General features: G+C 40.5%; 1 protein-coding gene across 2 annotated transcripts in view; it reads left to right on the forward strand.

Moving 5' to 3' along the window:
• The first annotated feature begins 290 nt into the window (after nucleotides 1-290).
• The window catches only part of CPM (carboxypeptidase M), a 28,173-nt gene continuing 7,266 nt past the window's right edge, over nucleotides 291-21,197 (forward strand). The window contains exons 1-3 of one of the 2 annotated variants that reach the window (XM_048299944.1): nucleotides 291-333; nucleotides 497-653; nucleotides 15,486-15,583. In XM_048299944.1, coding sequence (XP_048155901.1) covers nucleotides 316-333; nucleotides 497-653; nucleotides 15,486-15,583 — 273 coding nt within the window. In that variant the 5' untranslated portion in view covers nucleotides 291-315. Of the gene's footprint in view, nucleotides 334-415; nucleotides 654-15,485; nucleotides 15,584-21,197 lie in introns of those variants that run through there. The other variant, XM_048299946.1, reaches the window with a different exon arrangement.

The raw sequence follows: 21,197 nt of genomic DNA on the forward strand, positions 1-21,197 counted from the left end.
AAAATCCCTACAGACACCGCTCACCGCCTCCGGTAAGAAAAACGAGGGAAAAGCAGCAGGGAGCGGTGAAAAGAGGGCAGCGGTGAGGGCTCCGCCGCACGGGAGCTGCGCCGCGCACAGGTGAGAGCCCTCGGCGCGGCGGGAAGGAGGGAGGGGACAAGGGACAAGGGGAGGGATGTCTCCCCCCGGGCCCCGACCCCTGGGCGGGCCGGGGAGCTGAATGGATGGAGGCCGCGTCAGTCAGGGGCAGGGCGAGGCCGGGGGATGGCGGCCCCCGCCCGGGGCGGGCGGCAGTGGCGGAGCAGCGGCGGCAGCATGCGGGCGGCCGCCGGGGTAGGGCGGGCGGCACCTGCTCCCGGCAGGCAGGCAGGGAGCGAGCGAGGGAGCGAGCCAGGGGGGAGGGAGGGAGGGAGCGAGGGCGCTCTCCGCGGGCTGGCCGCCGCCGCCGCCGCACGGCGACAAGCCCGCGGAGGGAGCTTCATCTGTTTCTTTCTAGGACGCGGTGGGCATCGTCATCCTCTGCCTGGTTTCTGTGGCGGCCGCGCTGGACTTCAAGTACCACCACGCCGAGGAGCTGGAGCAGTACCTGAAGGGGGTTCATGCCGCGTACCCCTCCCTCACACACTTGCACAGCATCGGGCGATCGGTGGAAGGTAGGGGCGGTGGGATGAGGGGGGAGAAGGCTTTTTGTTCCAATTAAATCGGGGCAGGTGTGGGTAAAGGTGGCGTTTCGTGGGCTCTTGCTGGCGGCGGGGCTGCTCTAACAAACCTCTGTGGCGTTCCTCTTCCTCTTGCTTAAGCGTGAGTAACACACTCTGGCTGAAGCATCATACGTGTCATCAGGGTAAAAGTTCTCCCAACACCTGGGTTTTTGAGAATTGGAAACGTCCTGCGTGGCAATTTCAGAAAGAGGGCCGTCTTTACAGAACTTAGAATATGTGAGACTCCCTTTGCCAAGTCGCTGTTCTAGGTGGGACTATAGTCAAAGACGTGTTTTCTAACTTGTGGCTGTCTTAGAAATACCTTCTGATACAAGGTCCTGTGCTGTAGATGAAGAATAGGATTTCAGTCTCAAACCTTACAGGAAAATGAAATCAATAATCACCTTTCTGATATTGATATTTGAATGTATCTCTCTATGATTGGTACTTTCTTACTGTAAATTGGGGGGGAGAATTGCTAATTTTTTAAAAGAGATTAAAAATATTAGTGTTTATTAGCATATGCACTTTAATGTACACCTGTTTAGTTTTAAGCAAAAAAACCACAAAAATCAAGCTGTTTTGTTAGGTTTCAGTTCAGGAAACTAAATTGCTTTGAGAAGAGCTGTAAAACCTGATAGAAAATCCATTTTTTAGAAATGTCATCTGTTCCTCTAATCTCATTTCATACCACTGGAAGGAGATATTTGTAGCATCTATTATCAAATCCACACTTGTGCTTAAGAAAAATAAAAATCTCTATTCTTCTTGATAGATGATCATGAAGACATTGTCGTGCCTCCTCCCTTGTTTTACTGTGTATCGCAAAGCAGAGAAGGAATCTTAAAGTTATTTAAAGTGTGTTGGTTTTGGTTTCATCAAAGGCAGAATTAGATTGGATTATGTTATTCATCCATGCAAGAGGTTAGTTCCTGTAAGTACAGTTCCCTCCAGTAGAAACTAGCAATTATCCACATCCTCATTTTCATACCTTTAGAGAACTTGGCTAACATTCTGATGATAGGACTAGATTCTGACTTTTCTGCCAGGAACTCTGCTGGCTTATCTTTGTGCAGGTTGGCAAAAACCTTTCATCCAACATGAGAGATTGAAAATTTGGCTTTTACATATCTAGATACCTGAAAGCTGATAACATGAGGTGTTCAACTTATCTGAGTTCTGTCAGCATGAAAACTGGAAAAGCATCATCTCTTGGTTGTGATTGAGCAATGGATTGAGATTTCTACCTATGTTAAGAAATGTGCCTTCCTTATGGTAAGGGATGGTACTGAATTAGGGTCTAATTTGGGGGGTTTTTTTGCTCATACTAAATTAAAAGAAAGTTTTATGACAGCAGTGGTTATATAATTTTGGTGAAAATGAAGTTTCAATTTTGGCCAATGGGCTGAAGTTCTATTCCTCTTTTCTCAGTTAAGATGACACAAAGACTGTGCGTGCACTCGCTCGTGCAGGTTTGCTAGTGTTGTTCTCCTGCCAATTAGCTCAACCATGATAGCACAATGTACTTCTTGATGATGAGAAACAGAAATTAATTTAAATACTATAAAACTGAGATCAATGTGATGTAGTAAGTTGATATTCCTGATGTGGAAATTCTTGATGATGAATACAGTATCCCATGGATCAAAGTAAGGCCTATAAAGCTAACAGACATAATTTTACTATTTTCATGAATGGCTATTGTTCCTACGTTATTTGTTAAGCTAGGTTTTACTCCAATTTTATCTAATAATCTTGTATTTTATACTGCCACCTAGACTTGGATTATGAAGAATGTGAAGTAAAGGCTTGACTTTTGGTTGGTGTGTGTAGACCCAGAGCTTTGCAAGGATATAAAAATCCACTCTTAGAAGCCCAGTTGTGGAGGGTGATAGGGACCTGTGTATTACCACTTCAGAAAGTGATTGCATGTAGTTCTTTAAGAAAGCTATCTAAACACTCTTCATGTCAGAAGCCTCACCTGCTTCAGGCAGATCATAAAGTAATTTAGGTCTGGAGGCTATCTAGTTTGAATTCCTGTTCAAAGCCAGGCTCACTTCAAAGTTAATTATGATGCTCAGGGCCCTCTCTGCTCTACTTCTGAATATCTGCAAAGGTGGAGGTTCTATGGAGTCTCTGGGTACCTGAGCCACCTTGCAGCCCTTAGGCTGCCCAGCAGCAACCCAGCCAGTCTGCATTCTGTACTTGCATGGGGTTATTTTCTTGAGTTGGTAATCCAAATATGGGACTCTTTTGTTCCAGGTGCAGGATTTTGCATTTTCCTGGTCAAACTCCGTGAGTTTGCTGTCAAGAAATTCCTTCAGCTTACCAGGGGCTCTCTGAATGGCAGTCCTGGCCCTGATGAAGATACTAAACAGCATCAGCCCCAGTACTGACCCTTGAGGAATGCTGCTAATAATTTGCTGTCTCTTGAACCACCAGTTGTTCAGTCCAGTCAGCTTTTGACCTTACTGTAGTCTATTCCTCTAATCCATATGTTCCCAGCTTGTTTACAAAGATACCGTGACTGTGACTAGATGCTGGAACAGGCTGCTCAGGGAGCATACTAGGGGATATTCAAAAGCTGTCTGAACACAGTCATGGGTAGCTGGCTGTAGGTGGCCCTGCTTAAGGAGGGGAGCTGGACCAGGTGACCTCCAGAGGTCCCATGCAATTCTTGGTTCTGTGATTCTGTTGAAAGCCTTGCTAAGGTCAAGACTAAAGAAATAGGATGCTTTGCTCTCTCTCACTAAGTCAGTCATTTCTGCATAAAACCTAAACAGTCAAGTGTGATTTGTCATGGATAAATTTGAGGTGAGGTTTACATAGTGTGTTTCTTTGATGTTTGTAGACTGGAATAGCAATGTACACAGCAGAATATGTACCAAGATACTCAATGGAAAACAAAAGATGCCAAATTTGTTTTGTGGTGGCTTACATCACCATACAGAAACACCTGCCAGATTATTGGGAGCACCTCTGCCAAATTACTGGGAACAATGTGTTCTAGCAATGGCCTGTTCAGTCTCCAGATCTGATTTGGAAGCTGTGATATTTATGTATCTCATCTGCTAAACTATTATCCTTAAATGAGGGGAGAAAGGAGCTTAAAAGATGTAGCCTATTGGCTGACAAAACTGAGTGTTACCTTTTGGTCTAACTTAGTAGGTATCCTCAAATCCCACAAGATTTGTAGGTGATTTGTCGGTGAGAAACCTGGTATAGTTTTAGCAGCAGGTAGGCAGAGATGTGTGATGGCCCAGAAAATACCTTAATTCTTTTATATTGTTTCAGGTGTGTTGTTGAATAAAGTTATAAAAGCTCTTTGTCAGGAGTTCAGTTCTCTAATACATTCAATATCCAACCTCAGAACAGTGTGTGCACTCTGTAATAATAGAGGAAGCTGCAGAGCTGCATCAGTCTGGAGAATGGGACCTGGTGTAATCATATTAACCCATCCTGCCTAATGCCCCCCCCAGTGAAAGACAGACTGACTCTTCAGCAAGCAAATCTTAGAGTGCATTACCAGAAGGAAAATATTCAATGTATGTTGATGATCTGTGGCTTTTCATTGTTCAAGATACAGTGCTGTTGTTACTCTTTGAAAAGAAAATGAGGGTGGTGGGAAGCAGACTTAAGGATTCTAACAGACCTGATGACCTCCTTAGGAGGACAAAGACAGCCAGATATTGGAAGAGTGGAGTAACTTTTATGGTAGATCCACACTCTGTAAAGTCTTTTCAGATACACTCTGGATTGAGATAAAGTGATAGCATGCTAATTACAGCTTGGTTTAGATCTAGATTTTTGGGAGGCCAGTCTGCATTTTTAGAATTCTAGTCAACTTGGGGCAGTTGTAAACACCCTCAGGCCAGATTCTGCTCACTGAGGGAAAGGTTGTGTATGGTTAAAGTAACCCTGTCTTTACCTAGTGAAGTTTCAAAGTTGACTTTATATATATATTTATCCCTTTGGCAGATTTTATTACTAGAGAGACAAAAACTAGAACAAACTGACCAGATCTTGTTCTGGTTCCACTAGAAATTCTCAGAAACACCTTGCAAAAGAGCTGTCCAGAAAGCTTCTTTGGGTGAGAACTATGTGTCTTAGTCACCCTATTCTGATGCTTAGTGAACACTAGTATTCAGTTGCTCTCTTCTGTCCATTAATCTTAAGCACCTTGCTAACTTTGGGGAGGTTTTTCTGGTATTCAGTAGTGAGTCTTGCTTATTAGCATTTTTCTATCCCTGCTCTGTAAGCAAGAGAGGCTTAAATGTGCAGGGGGTGTGTGTATGGTCGCTCTGGGTTTTAAAATTCGTGCAGGGCCTGCCCGTGGCTGCGTGCATGGATTGTGCTGTGGACTACAGGGAAGGTGTGTTCAGCAGGGCTCCCAGCAGGCCAGCTTTCTTAGTGACAAGGTGCCTCTTGGAGCACATTATGTCTCCTTCCTGCCTGCATTCGTGGGCTTTCCTCCTTGGAAAACAGGAGGGAATGAGCATGCCCAGATTTCCATCTGATAAGCAGCTGTGACTTCAGCAAAAGGGCGTGCTGGGAATTAGGACTCAGGTAGTGCTGTATAGAACCCGTGCCTGGTAATACAGTCAATAGAGAACCTAGGCAATTCAGCTGTCCATCATTCCTCACCAACGTCAGTGGAATGCATGCCCAAGGTGTGCCAGAGGTCAACTTAAGTCTCCTGACTCTTCTGATACAGTGCAATTGATACCTTTAGGCATTTATGGGTGGCTGTTGAACAGGGGAATACTGATTTAAGGTTCACCGTGCTTCAGTGAAAATATTTAATAGTAAAAGGCCAGGTATTGTACTTGTCTCATCTATACATTAATAGTCTGTGTATGTAGCTGGGAAAAAATAGGAACTCAAGAAGTTATTTATTGTGACACAGTATGGAAGAAGCCTACTTAGAAGAGTTACTACCATCAATAGTAAAGTGCATTGTAAATTTTATTGATTTTACATTACAGATATTTCTATTCTGGATGTTTTTACTTTGTTTAAAGTACTAGAAAACAAGTTTTACTGCTGGAGAACACAAAGCTGAAATACATTACCCATAAAATATTTTTATTCTGGAATTATTATCAAGTTGGCTTCAGGGGTTCTGGCACTATACAAAAATAGAATGAGAAGGTTATATACAGCCCACTGTACTTTGAGGTAAGTTTCTCAGTGTTACCCATTATTAAATGCTAGGACCGGTGTTTTTAAAAAGAAGAAGAAAAAGGAAAGGTAATAGAGAAAATTCTTTTTGTCTTAAAAATGAACAAATTATCTAGAGGCAAATCCACAGCGAATGTGTTGTCTTTAAAGACTATTGCAGTTATTTTTTTCTGTGGTTACATTATGTGAGGTATATTTGTGTAGAAGATTGTTACCTTATGTTTGTTCCATTTGACTGCTGCAGATGACTTTCCTCCTGTCTCCAATCCTTGATAATGTCTCTTCTTCCCTTCCCTCTTCCTTATCCCCATGCCACAAATTTCCTTTCAGGCTCATCATGCAAGTATGGTGTGTATAGATAATATAAGCATTGAGGTTTTTCAAAGTTCGTTTTTAGAAACAAGAATGAATGAGACATTTTCCACTCTGAGTGCCTCATAATGCAAATTATACTGAAGTTGCTTAGCTCCAGTCCAGAGTTCCATGTAGAAATGGGCATTCTAAAACTTACTGGGATTGTTAAATTCTTATCCATGCTTGCCCGCTTCAGAAATTTTTTTCCTGTTATGTGTTACTTGCTCTTTTTGTGTCTTTCCTCATAACCATCTTTGTTCTAGTCTTTGACAGTATGTGTGGCATATAAATGTATATTAACAGGATTCTAAGTAGGTTTACATGCTCATTTTATTATTGAAAAGGTGTTTGGGTTCACAGAGGGGTTTGATATTAATAGCCTTGTAAACTCCATTTGCAGCACATTATGTGAGTCACCATGATGGGAAAGGGGAAATAAAACAGTGAAGGAGGACTGGCTCCTTCAGAGTTTATCTAGTGAAAGCTAAATCATGACTTTAAAAACAAGAAGTATTAGCTTGTATTCTTAAGTCTTCAGCTCCCAACTGAGCTTTGCTCTAAATAATGTGTTTAAATAGAAGTCACCATTACTATATTAGCTCTAAATTCTAATTCTGTTTGTCCTAACAGAAGCTAAAAATTCTTTAAACATTGAAATATAGATTCATATATTATCTGACTGCATCCTCTAGCAGTTTGATTCCTGTAATGCAACACAAGTAGTTTGTGTGCAATCAGTCCTCCAATAGCCAAGTACTAAGATTTTATCTGGTGTAACAAGACTTAACTTTGCTTTCCTGTCAGTATAACTGCTTTTTATGCAAATCATTTATAAAAAACATGTAGTTTGGTCAGTGTGAGATGTTTAAAAGATTGATAAACTTAGACATTACTCTTGGAGATGCAGTCACTGACTTGGAGCACATTCCTATTCTCTTGCAGTGAAAGTAAAATTATTTAAGTCTTCTCTTCTTCGCTTGCTGTGAATTGGTCAATCAGTTTTGTCTTGCCTTCTATGATCTCTCCTACTTAAATACACTTCTTGCAGAAAATTTTGTGGGAAAGTTTGTTTGTTTTTTCCTGTGGAACATGCTGTATCAGAGATTTCTAAATAAATAAATAAATTCAAAAAACTGTGTGAGGGGAACCTTCCCTAGCAACATAGGTCAAACTTTTCTCATATATAAACTTTTATCTAGTATTGAAATTTTAGTGTTGTAGTTTCAAAATGGAAAGACTTGATCTGTTTAGAAATAGTACACTGTTCATGTGAGTAGCATTTGTTTAGAACCAGCCTTGTGGGAAAAATCTCTGTTCTCTTACTTCCTCTCTACCCTTTGCTTTGTAGTTGTCTAGTTGCAGCATATATTTGTCAGGCTTTTTTTCAGAGCAGTAAAGGTCTTAAGCCTGCAGCCGTCCTGTTTTTCCTCAGCAAGACTTTGCAGCTTTCTGTGTTTGTTTAGAAGGAGGTAGAATTGACTACTGGATATTGTAATTCACACCAGTGAAGTTAGCAATACTCTAGAGCCTGTGTAACATAGAATCAGCAATTGCAGCTAGTGGATGCAGTCTCCATATCCTTTCCTGGTGTTGAGGAAATAAGTATGTAAGAGATTTTATGTTTGGGGGTTTTGTTTGTTTTAAAACCAACTAAAACACAGAGCTTAGGATGTTAAAATGGTGCACAATGGACATAAATGAATGTTTTTTCCCCCTCACTCCTTGTAGGTTTCTGCATTTTGGAGCATTGTACATACATTTTTAGCCCTGTAAATGAAATGTGATCCTAACCACAAAATTAGTTAAAGAAATGAAACTTTTATCTTATGCCTCAGTTTTGCCCAGATCGTCAATTTGTCTGCATTCTCCTTTTAGCTTGAGGAGAATTTAGTAACACGTCCCTCCTACACCACTTCAGACAGTGAGACATTTTAGTAGAAAAGTATTTCTAGTAGCTTCCATTCACTTCCCACAAAAGAAGAGCAGTGTGCCCCGCATCTCTTCTGCACGGCCTTTCTGCCCGGGACCTCTGGCTATAGATCCCTGAAGGTACCAGTGTTGCTTATTTTCAGGGCTACCTAATTAAAGGTTTGCTATGTGTAGCTATGGCATATTGTGTTCACATAAGTACATGGAGACCTTCTTATAATACATGAATTAATTGTTTGCAAGACTTCTTACACTGAAGCATTTGTTCACTAGACAGTTGTTCTGTACATGGTTTTGTGTAGAAGAGAGATCTAGATTGTTTTTAAGGCTGGGATTTTTCTTTAAATGAAATCGGAATGTGCATGTTATTTCTGAACTTTCTGAAAATTCTCCTTTTGGAACCTTTTATTAATTAGGAGATTTATTTTATGAAGTGGACATAGAAAAAAATAATGCATAGGACTGGCTGTAGATCTCTTACCCTCACAGCTGAGAGAATACCCTTCCTGTAAACTGTTCACTCAGTTATGAAGTGGCTCAAATGTGAGAAAGCAGTTAGGGGATGTTTCTAAGCAGATGATTCTGCAGTTTGATATCTAGGATTTACTACTTGTTATGGGAAAGGTCAGACCATGGCAGTCGGAGTTAATTAATTAAATTACTGTAGCTGCTACGTAACATGCTGAGCTCATGAGTGGATTTAGGACAGTTGAGTTACATTTCCTGTTTGTCCCTAGCCAGTGTGTTCTACGTCCATGGTCTTGCAGTTACCTGGGGCATTTAAACTGAGCTTGAGCAGATCTAAAAAAGTAACACTTATCCTAAAGCTAAAATAAAAGCAAACTCTGTTCTCAGTAAGAAATATAGTCCTGCTGTGCCAGTTCAAAAGTTCACTCTGGTCCATTATTCTGTTTTCCAAAGAACAGCTAGAGCAAATTATAGGAATAAGGTAGGGACAGATGCCTTCCTTGGTATGCACTTCAAGCAATGTGCAACCAGGATGATTCTGATGAAGCGTATTTCCTGATCCTGGTGTACCTAAAGTACAAAACTCGCTTTGATACGCAATTGCATTAGGCTGATCTCAAAACCCCAAGAATAAACAAAGGCCACCAGAACATGTTTGTTCAGTAGACTAAGGACCAAATTACTCTATTTGTAGGTAGTACCAGTGCCTGATTCTCAGTTGTTGCCTTGTGTCTTTGTTACCTTTACTGAAAGCCAGTCGCTAATGTTTCTAGAGACATTTTGTTACCTGTTTTAGGAGAGATCTGTAAACAGCTGGTTAAGCTAATGTATCTTGTTAACTAAACCAGAAACAGGTGATCATGGCAGAGACTGGATTATTTTAAAAAAGTTAATCTAGCCTCTATTTTTCCCCCCTTTATTGAGTTAAAAAAAAAAAAAAAGAAAGAAAAAATAGGGGCGGGGGAGCTACTCACTGTCTGGATTTGTTGGAGTCTGCTTGTCAGTGTTGAGGTGTGTATGGTTTTGAGCTTCCCATTCTTGAGGCAAATATAATGTCTGAGATCTGACAAGGATTTTTACAGGATGGGTGTGGCAAGTCTCTTGATGAGGTACTTCAGTGAACTGAAATCCTCATAGTGCACCAGTAGCTTCACAGCCACATGTGAACCACAAGCTGTAGCCTACTCCCTCTGTTACCATCAAATAAATGGCAGAAATAGTTCTGATGTCCTCTGGTGGTAAAAACGTAAGCTGAACAAAACTGTTGAATCTGGATAAATTGCACTTTAAACCAAACCAACCCTCTCCCTTATGGCCCGCTTGTGTTACAAGCAATCACTTTATTCATGATGATCCAATGGTACTGCTATGAATGGGTAATATTTATTACTTTTATGTAAACAGTGGCTTTCCTGAAAATTACTAGATGCATACCAGTTTCACAGCTTTCTCAGAAAATAAAGTACACCTTTTTAGAACTAGGTTTAAAAACCCTGTGGTAATAAAAACAAGAGTTGGTGAAAAGGAAAAATAGTCTATTTGGTTTCTGGGTGTAAATATGAAACCAGTCAGTGTAAATAGTAGAAAAAGCCTGCTCAGACTAATTCTAGGGGTCTGTGGTGTTCTCATCTTCTTAGTGAGCAATATTGAATAAGGTTAGTATATCTTTATTTAAAACCAGTATTCCCTCTGGGTTGTTTTTGTTTGGCCTTTACAAGTTTATTTTTATTTCTTGATTTTTGTTCAAATAACCTGTAAGTTATTATTGTAGAGACTGTGCTCTGCACTGGCAATTTTTCTTGGTTTTGTGTATAAAGAGTGTGTTCAGCTTGATTATGAGAACTGGAAATGGTACAGTGATGACTCACATGTACATAGGAAAGAAAGGGTTGCTGTTCTCATAAGATACAAGTCTTGTGAAAGTGTCCAAAGCAGCTATGGATGTCCCAATCAACCAAAGATTTGTAAACCTTTAGGAAGATAAGCAAGCGTGTGAACCATGAATTGTTTTGGCTCTCTTTCTCAAGTGCTTTGGATACGAATAAACAGTATCTAGTGTTTTTTAGAGTCCTTGTTTATTCTGACAGTTCTGCTTATATGATGCTGACTCTAAATTGGAGTGACTGGTATAATCTCTTGGAATAGACAGGAACTGATTAAATAGTGGGAAATGGATACTTCTATTTACTTTGTGCCGAGAGAGAGCGCCTTATGTCTGTAATAAGGGATCCGTGGGAAGGGGCCAGAATATTAAGTTTAGCAGTGGCCCCCACATAGTGACTCAGTGCTGTCAGTGGCTGTGATAGACCTGCAGCTGAATGCTACCTCAGGTTCTTTTTGCTTTATTTTTTCTGCTTACCTAAGCACCATGCTGAATATTGCCAGATATGCCTGGTTGATGTATGGGATTGATCTATATCTCTTTATTTTTTAAAATACCTTGAAGACTTTCTTATATTTGAAGTGTCCTAGCCCTCCTTGGCATACCAGCTTTGTTCATTACTAATGCCAATGCTACTACAGGCCAAGTCTTTAGATAATCCATTCTGTCTCAGTGGACCATGGTATACTTGAAAGTGAGGCTAAATGCTCACAAAAGAATTTGATGTACAGTTGTTCATACAGATGTTTGTCTGATCTCAGCTTCAGGTATGTAGCCTCTTTTGGGGGTGCTTTACTCAGTCTGGCTAAGTTAAAATCACGTATTTGTTCGCCTTTGTTCTACTTCTGCAGTACTGCCACATCAGTCATTCTGATTAACCATTTCTGATTATACAAATAATGTACTGGTACTTCAAGTTCTGTTAGAATCTGAATCAAGCCATGTGTGCTGTTAGGCAGTCCCCTCGAAGAAGAAAAGTTCTAAAACGGCTTTAGATTTTCCGGCTTGACTTGGTGATGACAAATCAGAGTACCTCAGGGCAAGGGTGCTGCTGGTGCTAGTTTAGTGAAAGGTATCACTCTTGAAGTCCTTCATTAGCTATGGTAGTGTTTTGCTGGAAGACAATGTTGCCCCAAGGAGGCTTATCTCCCTGGAGAAGAGAATGCTTAGGGGGGATCTTATCACAGAATTCTAGTACTTGAAGGATGGCTACAAAGAGGATGCCTCTCTCTTCACAAGGAGCCACATGGAAAAAAGCAAGGGACAATGGGTACAAGTTGCACTTTGAGAGGTTTCATCTCAATATAAGAACATTTTTTTACAGTGGGAATCATTCACTGGAACAACTTCCCCAGAAATGAGGTAGAATCCTCATCACTGGAGGTTTTAAAGATGCAATTGAACAAAGTGCTAAATAATCTTATCTAGGTTTTCTTTCCCATGTAGGGTTGGACCAGATGATCTCTTGAGGTTCCTTCTAACCTGGGCTGTTCAATGATTCTGAGATTGGTTCTATGATTGAATTGCTCTGAGATCTTGCATTCTAATGAGAGTTTATCTCTCTTCTCCTCCTCTCTGTCCTCCATTTTTCTAGGTAGGGACTGCCTCAATACAGATCAGCATTACTGCAGTTCCTACCCATGAAGCCAGTGTGCAACACATGGCCAACCCAGGAGGACTGTAGTCAGTCTATTGCTTTGAATTTGCAGTTGCAAGCTCTTGAATCAGTACCCTACCCTGACTGATACTGACAGTGGGTCTGAGCCCTTCCCCAGTCACTTCATTTCCTAGCCATAACTTTCTTTGAAATGACAAGTTTTTCATAAATGAAGCTGTAAAGAACAAAGTCAAGAAAAGCAGAAATAAAATTGAGAACAAAAACAGGGAGCATGATCCAGACTCCAACATCTACAAATTGATTTGGTTTCTTTCCCACTAGATCTGGAGATCAGTTTCAATTCTTCATTTTAATTACCAGTTTGTGTAGACCTGTTTAGAATACTGACACTATGTCACGAACTAGTGGAAATGCTAGAAAACTTTTAAAAAAGTTAGAAAGACTTCTTATTCTACTAGAAGCTGTGGGGTCTGGCTCTGCTCCAATACAAGTCTTGTTACTTGTCCTGAGACACACAGTTAGAAACACAAGTTTGTCTTCATCACTTGAAATGTAGTTCACTAATTAGTTGACGTCAGTTTTGGTTTGGCAATTTGGCAGTGAGAAATGGCTTTGAGAGGAAGCTTAGCTGTTCCCTTCAGGTACCAAACCAGAGTTATCTAGGCTTTTCTGATTAAAGGAAACCATCCATATGCTGAATCTTTTTATATGCAGTTAATTACTGCCACATGGAAAGAAATCTTACATCATCCCTCATAGGTACACTATCCAGTACTGCAGGCTGAACAGACCCAGGAATGTATTTTAATTGTTAATGGAAGGTTTAATACTTCTTACAAGCTGGAAATGCCAGGAAATAATTGGTATCTCAGTTCATGGGAGTGTTTAGCATGTAGATAGCCCTCACACAAACTCTAAGCAGTCTAAACACTAATGCTGGAAAGACCAATTTACATCAGTACTTAATGTTAGTCTATACTTAGCTCTTCCTTGTGTTTCCCATGAGTGCAATTCCCAGTGAGAGCAGCAGGAATGAGTACTGCTGATGGCAAGACACTGGAAGTATTTTTTTTAAATTTGAAATCAGAATACAATATTATTGGTAGAAAATCTTAAATGATGGAAACATCTAGAGCACTTTAGCTCTACTTGTACTCTTTGCTTGAGTATATACAATGAGCTGCATGTTGTAGGTTTGCAGTAGCCACCTTTAAATTTGGGCGGAAAGGCTGCAATCGCAGCTGTAGGCAGGTGTGTTCCTCTTGGTGCAGAAGTCCACATGGCAACTAACACCAAGGAGGGATGTCTGAACTTGCCTTCCAGTAGAGGGAATGAGAGCTGGGAACCAGAGCTTAGAGGGCATAAGGACAGAGAATCATAGGAGCATTCTGGAAGGACTTCCTTGGTAATTCATTGTAAGTTGCCCCAGGATACAACTGTAGAGAGAATGACACATTGCAGAGATGGAAAATAAGTTGAGGTTGTTGTCCACACTTGATTATGAATAACAGTAGCATACTTTTTTCACTACTAGAATTGTTTTTAGTTCTAAACATCGGCTATTGCAGCAAGTCTTGTCATCTATTTTCACAGAGCTGCAGGATGGTTGAGGTTAGAGGGGACCTCTGGAGGTTTTGGAGGGGAGAAGGGCTAGGGTGAGATGATGTGGGTGTTCTCTTTCCTTTTGAAGAAGAATGTGCTTAAATGCTAGTATATTTGGGTTCTCCATCTACAACTTGTCTAGGCTTACAGAAATCAAGTTTTTTCTTTTTTTATGAAACAGTGGCTCTACATACAACAAGGCCAAATAACTAGCTTCTTACCAAATCAGTTGCCACAAAATTATTTTTAAAAGCACGGATTGCTTGCTCACATTGTCCTTTAATGAAAGAGTCAGTAGCAGCATCTCACAGCTTTGTGCATAGCATGGTTACAAGGGTTGAACACCAATGTCTTCAAGAGTGACTGTAAAACCAGGGGATACTGAGATCACTCCTTGTTGAGTCTATCAGGTCTCAGCACTGTTTTGTTGCTTCTTGATCCTAGGCCTAAGACTCTGATTCTGTTAACTGAGAATTTAGTTTGGCAATCACTGTCTTCAGTTTTACCTCTCTTCCAACTGTTTCAGTGCATCTTGCAGCGTTGCTTCAGTCCTCTTCAAGTTTTTCTCCCATTCCTGAAGTCATGACCCTTGTGGTATAGCTGCTGTGAGTCAGTCACATAGCTAGAAAGGAAAACAAAAATGCTGTGGCACATGCATGACTAGAGGGGTCATGGCTTCAGGAATGGGAAACTGATATGCTCCAGAGTTTGTTTACTGCAGATTTGATGATCCACAGAGATTTAGGAACTAAGGCTTTTTATAGTACTGCATATAGCAGTTCCTACGTTGCTATTTCCTGCAAGTAGCAGTGATGGCTGGGCTCCTCTCAGACAGGCTGTGGGCCCCAACAAGCCCCGTGTGGAGCTGGGGACAGGTAGTATGTTCATGAGGTCTGGCCATTAGCAATCTATAGGCTGTCACTGCTCGTATGAAGGAACTGGTCCAGTTTCATTGCTGCCATCTGCTGAAACTTGAGTTTTCCACCTCTATGAGCAGACTAGTGGGAAGCACAGATTTGCAGATGAGGTCTGAAATGCCACAGTATCACTAAAAATAGTAACAGAAAATGCCCTCCCCTCGCCGTCTCCCCCCTGCTTAAGTGAGGACTTCCAAAATGTATGTATGTTTGTTTATTTTGTTGCTTAAAGTTCAGCTTCTTGTGCAGCTTTAGTGGTCCTAACTAATACTCTTTCTGTAGCTATTAATTCTTTCCCTGCTGATATATTTGGAATATGTCTCTGATGCAGCTCTTTCTGCTACCTCCTGTTTTCTGAGCAGTAATGCATGAATATGTTTAGCTTTTTTGTGTTGTCTTTTGTACAAAACCAGATGTTCTTTCTTTGTGATAATGAAAACTTCTGTATAAATTTCAGAAAAGCCTTATGATTCAAAATTTGGGGGCAGGAAGAGTGATCTTATTTGCTAAATTTAACTTGAAAAATGTTTATTAGGAAAAAAAAAAAAAAAGAAGCCTTCTTTTCTAGTCCTGGTTAAATGCTTTAGAAATTGCAGGGTTTACGACATACTTGGTCAGAAGGCAAAACATTCCTCTAACTAATATTGCAAATATTCATAGAATAAAAGAACCCCACAGTCTACTTTGATATGTTATATGTAGGACTGAGTGGGCACCAATGAAATACTGGAATTTGTACAATGGTCTTAATGACCAACGCTTTTTATTCTTCTAAGGCTTGTATGATTTTACACTTGTTTTAAAAAATGTCTTTTCCCCTTCCCCTCTTAAAGGTAGAGACCTGTGGGTTCTTGTTCTGGGAAAGTTTCCAACCCATCATAAGATTGGCATTCCAGAGTTCAAGTATGTTGCTAATATGCATGGGGATGAGGTACGTTTCAATTTTTGCAATGTCATTTATACCAAATACACTTGCCAGAGGTTTAGAGTGAACTTTTCTCAGGCATGTGCTTCTTATTATTGAGGTATGTCATAACTCAAGGAGGACAAAATATGTGTGTATTTATTGAGGAATTTTCAGAATAAAGTTCCCTTGTTTTGGTGGAAGGGCCTTAGGAGACCTTACATCATGGTGAAGAGTCCTACAATCCTACACCCAAGACCTCTCTTGAGTGGAGAGCTTTGTCTTCTCCAAGTGAGTAAACACAGAGGCTTTAAGTTTCCTGGCAATGAGTCAGATGCAGTAGTTTGCTTGTACATTATTATTGCCTAGGCATGAAATATGACTGATAGAACTCTTCAAACACATCCTAAGATTAAATAATAATTGCTGTGAAGCATCAAATTATTTATTTTAGGAAGAAAATTTATCTTTGGAACCTTAGGCTAGGAACACCTAGATTCACCTGAGATAACACTGAGAACAAAACAAAAATCAATTCCAGAACAATAAACTTGCTCTGGGAAGAATGCCCACTTATTAATGATAAAGAAGAAATTATGATTATGAGCCTACCTGGTGCGGTACTTGAATCTGAATCAGAAAGAATCAAAGCTTCACTGTCTTCTATAGTACTTCTTTGCTTTCTCTTTCTTTTATTCTTTAGCTTTACCTGATTATATTAGTCATATTCAGGATAAGTTTAAACTACACAATATATTTTTATGCAGTCTTTCATGTGAAGGTTAAATAATTTAACAGGAGTAGCAAGATATGTATGTATATATATATATGTGCTAGACTCTGAATTCCCAAAACCGAGAAAAAACAGACATAGTGGAAATGTATCCTGTGCAAAGGGTAACATGTCTCGAATTACTGCTGTTAACAATACTGTGTGTGAGCACTTGCACGCCTACAGGCACTTGTGACATTTTGTGCCAAGAATTTCCCCAAGTTAGACTAGTTTCACCTTGTTTGACACTGGCCTTGCTCAAAGTGCTGCTGGGAGCTTGGCTGCTTGGGAATTTAACTCTGTGTGGGAGGAAGCTGATTCATGGTTTCAAATAGGTACATTTGTTACTGGATGCCCAAGACAGGGTTTGCAGCTCCTGAAACCTGGTGTGGGTCACCAAGGCGTCCAGGAACTGAGGCTCCATACTGCAGTCCCTGCAGACTGCTGAAGGGGATTGCAAACCTGGGACTATAAATCACCCAGCTTTGATGGGAAGGAGGTGGAGGGCAGGATATTATCTCATCCAGAATGGCCTGGCTTGCAAATCCAATGTTGCTGGACTGCAGAGGGCCACACATACTGAAGTCTCCACAAGGAAGCACCCCCTTCATTATCACTGCCCAGCTGGATACTCAGGAGGAGCTTTGGCCATAGAAATACACACTGTTTGCACATCCACAGGGCTGGGAGTTGCTGGGGATTGGCAACTTGGATCACTGCCTGGGATCTAAGTTTTTTGTTGACTTCATGAAGAAATGAGACATGATTTTCTTTTAAAGTCAGACACAGTGCCAGACAATCTGAGCAGGGTTGATCCTTGAGCTGCCTAGCTAAGGCATGTTACATTCCAGTTGTTTGTCAGACTAAGCTCACACCTAGGGAACATTCTGGAAATAGAGCTATTCCTCCTTTTTAGGCACTCATGATGATTTTTGCTGTATGGGTTTTTTTGGTACATACAGGTAACTCACAGTTAGTGTTTGGGATTTTTTTATCTGATCATAAATGTATTTCAGATGGCAGGAAATTAATTCCTCATATAGAGAAGCATTGGAGAACTTGAATATTTTTTTTCCATGATCTAAGATTCTGCTAGTCCCTGGGGACAGATTGAACTATCCCTGCAATATATTAAGCAGATAAGTTTTGCACTAATTATACAACAAGCTTCAACTTGTGTGCCAGAGTCTTTCATAAAGAGATTATGACTTCATTGATCCACTCAGGTCTTTTGTGCTTCAACGACGCTTTCCACAAATGATACAAAATGAGAAGTTCTCAAGTATTGTTTGGTGATGCTGCCCTTCTAACCTGTTGTGACCACACAAATGAGGCTTAACTTTGACTCAGCTGGCCAGCTGCTCCAAAAACATAAAAGTTGGGCTGGAACCTAAATTACATGTGTGTGGGCTGTTCGCACATGCTGCTGGAAGAAAATCTAGGTTATTTGGAAAGCTGCCCAACAGGGAAGTTCTAACAAAGTAAAGTGAGTACACAATAGTAGAAAAGGAGTATTTTTTTTCAGAACTGGAAAGATTTATTTTTTTAAGTAAGTTCACTTTTCTTAATACTGTAAGACATAACCAGCTGAGATTTAAAAGATTTTCATTTGTGTTCACTGTTGCCAAATAGAGTGAACTTTTGCCCCAGATCCACTGAGAGGTAACAAAAGACTTCTCCCATTCTTTGTGTTGGCTGTGTGTAGCTGGACACCATTTTTAGCGGTACTTTTTGTTTAACCCGAGCCAAATTAAAACTGATTTAAACTGACTTTAATCAAAATGGCAGTAATTGGCTGCACAAAATGCATAAGCCTGTGAAATGTTAATAAAGTCTGCGGGGGAAGATGAGGGAGAGGTTGCCTGATCTTCTGGGGCAACTCCCATTCTGAATTAGGCACAGCTTCTCTTGTCCCAGCCTTGTATTCTTACTTGAAAGATCTTTTCTTTCTAAGTCACATATTCCTCCCTGGGGAAGTACTCCTCCTGCTTAACATTGACCACACCCAAACACCTAAATACTCCTAGGTCATAAATGGAGCAGAACTATTACCTTTGGAACCTCTGTGCCAGGGACTTGAGTCCATTCTACACAACTGAACAAATAGGATCTAATTGGAAGGCTGTTCCTAAACCATGTATATCACTGCAGGGAAACCCTTTAAGGAAAAGCACCTCTGAACAAACTGTAAACTACCTGTGTGTTTCTGCTTTTTCCCTTTAATGTATTGAGTATATGGCTTTAACCTTCTGCAGCTATAGTGTAACCGGACCATCACAAGATAAACTCTTTCTCAGGGTGGCAGTGCTGATATCAGTCCTTTTCTCCTGCAGTATCCACTTCTGATCGCTTTATTTTCTCATTGTGTAGTATAAAATAACAGCAATGCAAATAATCTTAAATAGTACAATATTTTATTTATAATAAACAATAATTTATTTATAATAATATAAATAAAGCACTAATAGAAATAGTAGAATTATACAGTAGTATAAAATATTATTAAAAATAGTAGTATTTTTCCTCTTTCATTTTGTGAAACTGAGCCTGTACTGATAGGTCTGAACTTGCCTACGTGAAAGGATGTATTTATCTGCTGACTTATCTTGTGAAATAAGTTAAAGAAACTATGCCCTATTTTCCATGTCATCATAGACACAGTCATATCCACAGTAGGCTCTCCTGAAATATTAGGGCTTAGATGAGTAAGGACTGGAGTAGATTTATTTGTGATCAATATAATGGGGTCTTTTAAAATGACCAGACAATAAACTGATGAGTTTTGTGTAGAATTTCTCACTCTTATGTCCAAAAAATTAATGGAAGCTGCATTTACACTATCAAAATACCACTGTGGAAAATATGGCTGGTTTTTTATCATCCAATTGCACAAAAAGAATACTGCACATACTGCACAACTTGCTATAAGGAATTGTAAGCCTTTATTCCTATGTCGTCAGTCCTGTGTGATGTATTATTGAAGTGATATGCAGTGAAACAGTATTTGCTCTATGAAAAAAAAAAATTTATAAAAAATATTTATTGCATAGTGAACTATTTTCCACCTAGCTTCAGAATTAGAAGGTCATAAGCACCAGAGATTTCAAAATTCAAAGCAATCAAATCTCAATGCTAACAACAGACTTTAAAAAAATCTGGATGTTGCTGAGGTCTGTTTCAAAACATTTTAACACTGCCCTGCTGCAGTTGCTTTTTTCCTTGTCTTTCCTCACACTCTTCTGAGTGGGAAAAGAAAAAGCTATCCCTGTCTCAGCCAGGTAAAGTCTGAAGCCTGTGGAATTTGTCCAGGTGGTAAAGACTAATGCCAGTTACTAGCTCAAAAGCAGGCTTTGTGTTGCCATTTCCTTCAGTGATAAACCAGGGAACTGCACTTCCCTATCATACACGTGGTAGTTCTCAGATGTCCACAGTGACTGCTGCTGGAGAAGTAAAGGGATGTGTGCCAAACTCTTTGCATAAACAGTCACTTTAACACTGGTGTGTTTTAGCAAAGCAGGACAACCCCAGTGGGGTGTGTCCTAGCGGTGCATAATAATTAGCACTGTACAAGTGTTAAAAATAACACCTTGCAAGTGTGATGGCATTTCAGTGGGAAACCAGGATGGCCTACTGGTTCCTCTGCTCTAACTCCACTTCCTTAGGTGGGGTTGTGCCTGGTATGCTGAACCTGGCCTGTGGAGCAGCTGGGGCTGGAGCAGGGAGACTGGCAAGACTGTGTTGCCCTGAAACAGGTCCTACCTGATGGTTTGGATCTTTCTTTCAACATCGTTCAACTTAAAAACCAGGCCATGATTAAGGGAAGAATTGTAATAATAAAATGGGCAGAGTCCATCCACCCATAGTCCCCTGGTATTAGGTCTCTATCATGTGGTAACAACAGTGTTCTAAACTCAGGGCTGATGCAGTAAAGTGTTACAGTGCAGGTGCAATTGGAGCTAACCTTAATCTCCTAACTTGCTGCTGCTCGGGCTTCTTGAGTAATCCCTGTGGTAGCTGAGCAGGGTGCTGACACAGCCCTGCCAGCAGGCAGAGTCAGAAGTTTAAAGGATTTGTGTGCAGAAGCAGCAGTCATGCCCTTTTCTACAGCGTTGATCTACATCCTGACATATGCACGCTTCTTCATTCAAGGCTTTCCCCTGAGGATCACTGAAAGCCTTTCCTGCTGACTCTCTCCCTTTGGGGCACAGGAAGAGGCTGACATCTGAAAGTGAACAGAGAAACTTAATGTCTAATTGTATCCCTAGAGGTGGGGGAAAGGGATTTCCTTTGCTTTCCTGTCACACTTCATGTGAATACAGTAAAACAATACACCTTGGCATCTCCCTTGGGATACTACAGTCAAAACTAAGTGTTCATGTCCTCTCAAAGCCCCAGAACACATACATGCTTTTCTCTCTATCTTCATGTTAAACTTGAGGCAGGTTAAGTTGTCTGTCCTCGACTTTACTGTCAGCAGCCTACCTTCAGTCTGCCTAGATACTTTATTTGAAGCTCTAAAGTAAAACTAAGTGACTCATAACTCTTATCCACAGGTACATCTGACCTCTGTAGTAACAGGGTCAAGCTTGACTGAGCAGCAGATGCTGTCCTTCCAAGGGCAAAGATCAAAACTTGATCTTGAACTTTCCCAGAAACAAAAACTTCTCCTCAGATACTTCCAGATGTGCTTTCTCAAGCAATGCAGGGTCCTCTGGACCAAAACAAAACCACCCCTCTGTTACCACACCAAAATAGTGGTAATAAGTGTATTCTTCTCTCACTGTGCAATCATCCAGGTGCCAACACACTTATGATGACCTGAATCGCTTAATGTCCTGAGTACAACAATAGCTATATACCAGGAATCCT

The sequence above is a fragment of the Corvus hawaiiensis genome, chromosome 4, assembly GCF_020740725.1.
Source record: "Corvus hawaiiensis isolate bCorHaw1 chromosome 4, bCorHaw1.pri.cur, whole genome shotgun sequence".
NCBI classification, from domain to species: Eukaryota; Metazoa; Chordata; class Aves; order Passeriformes; family Corvidae; genus Corvus; species Corvus hawaiiensis.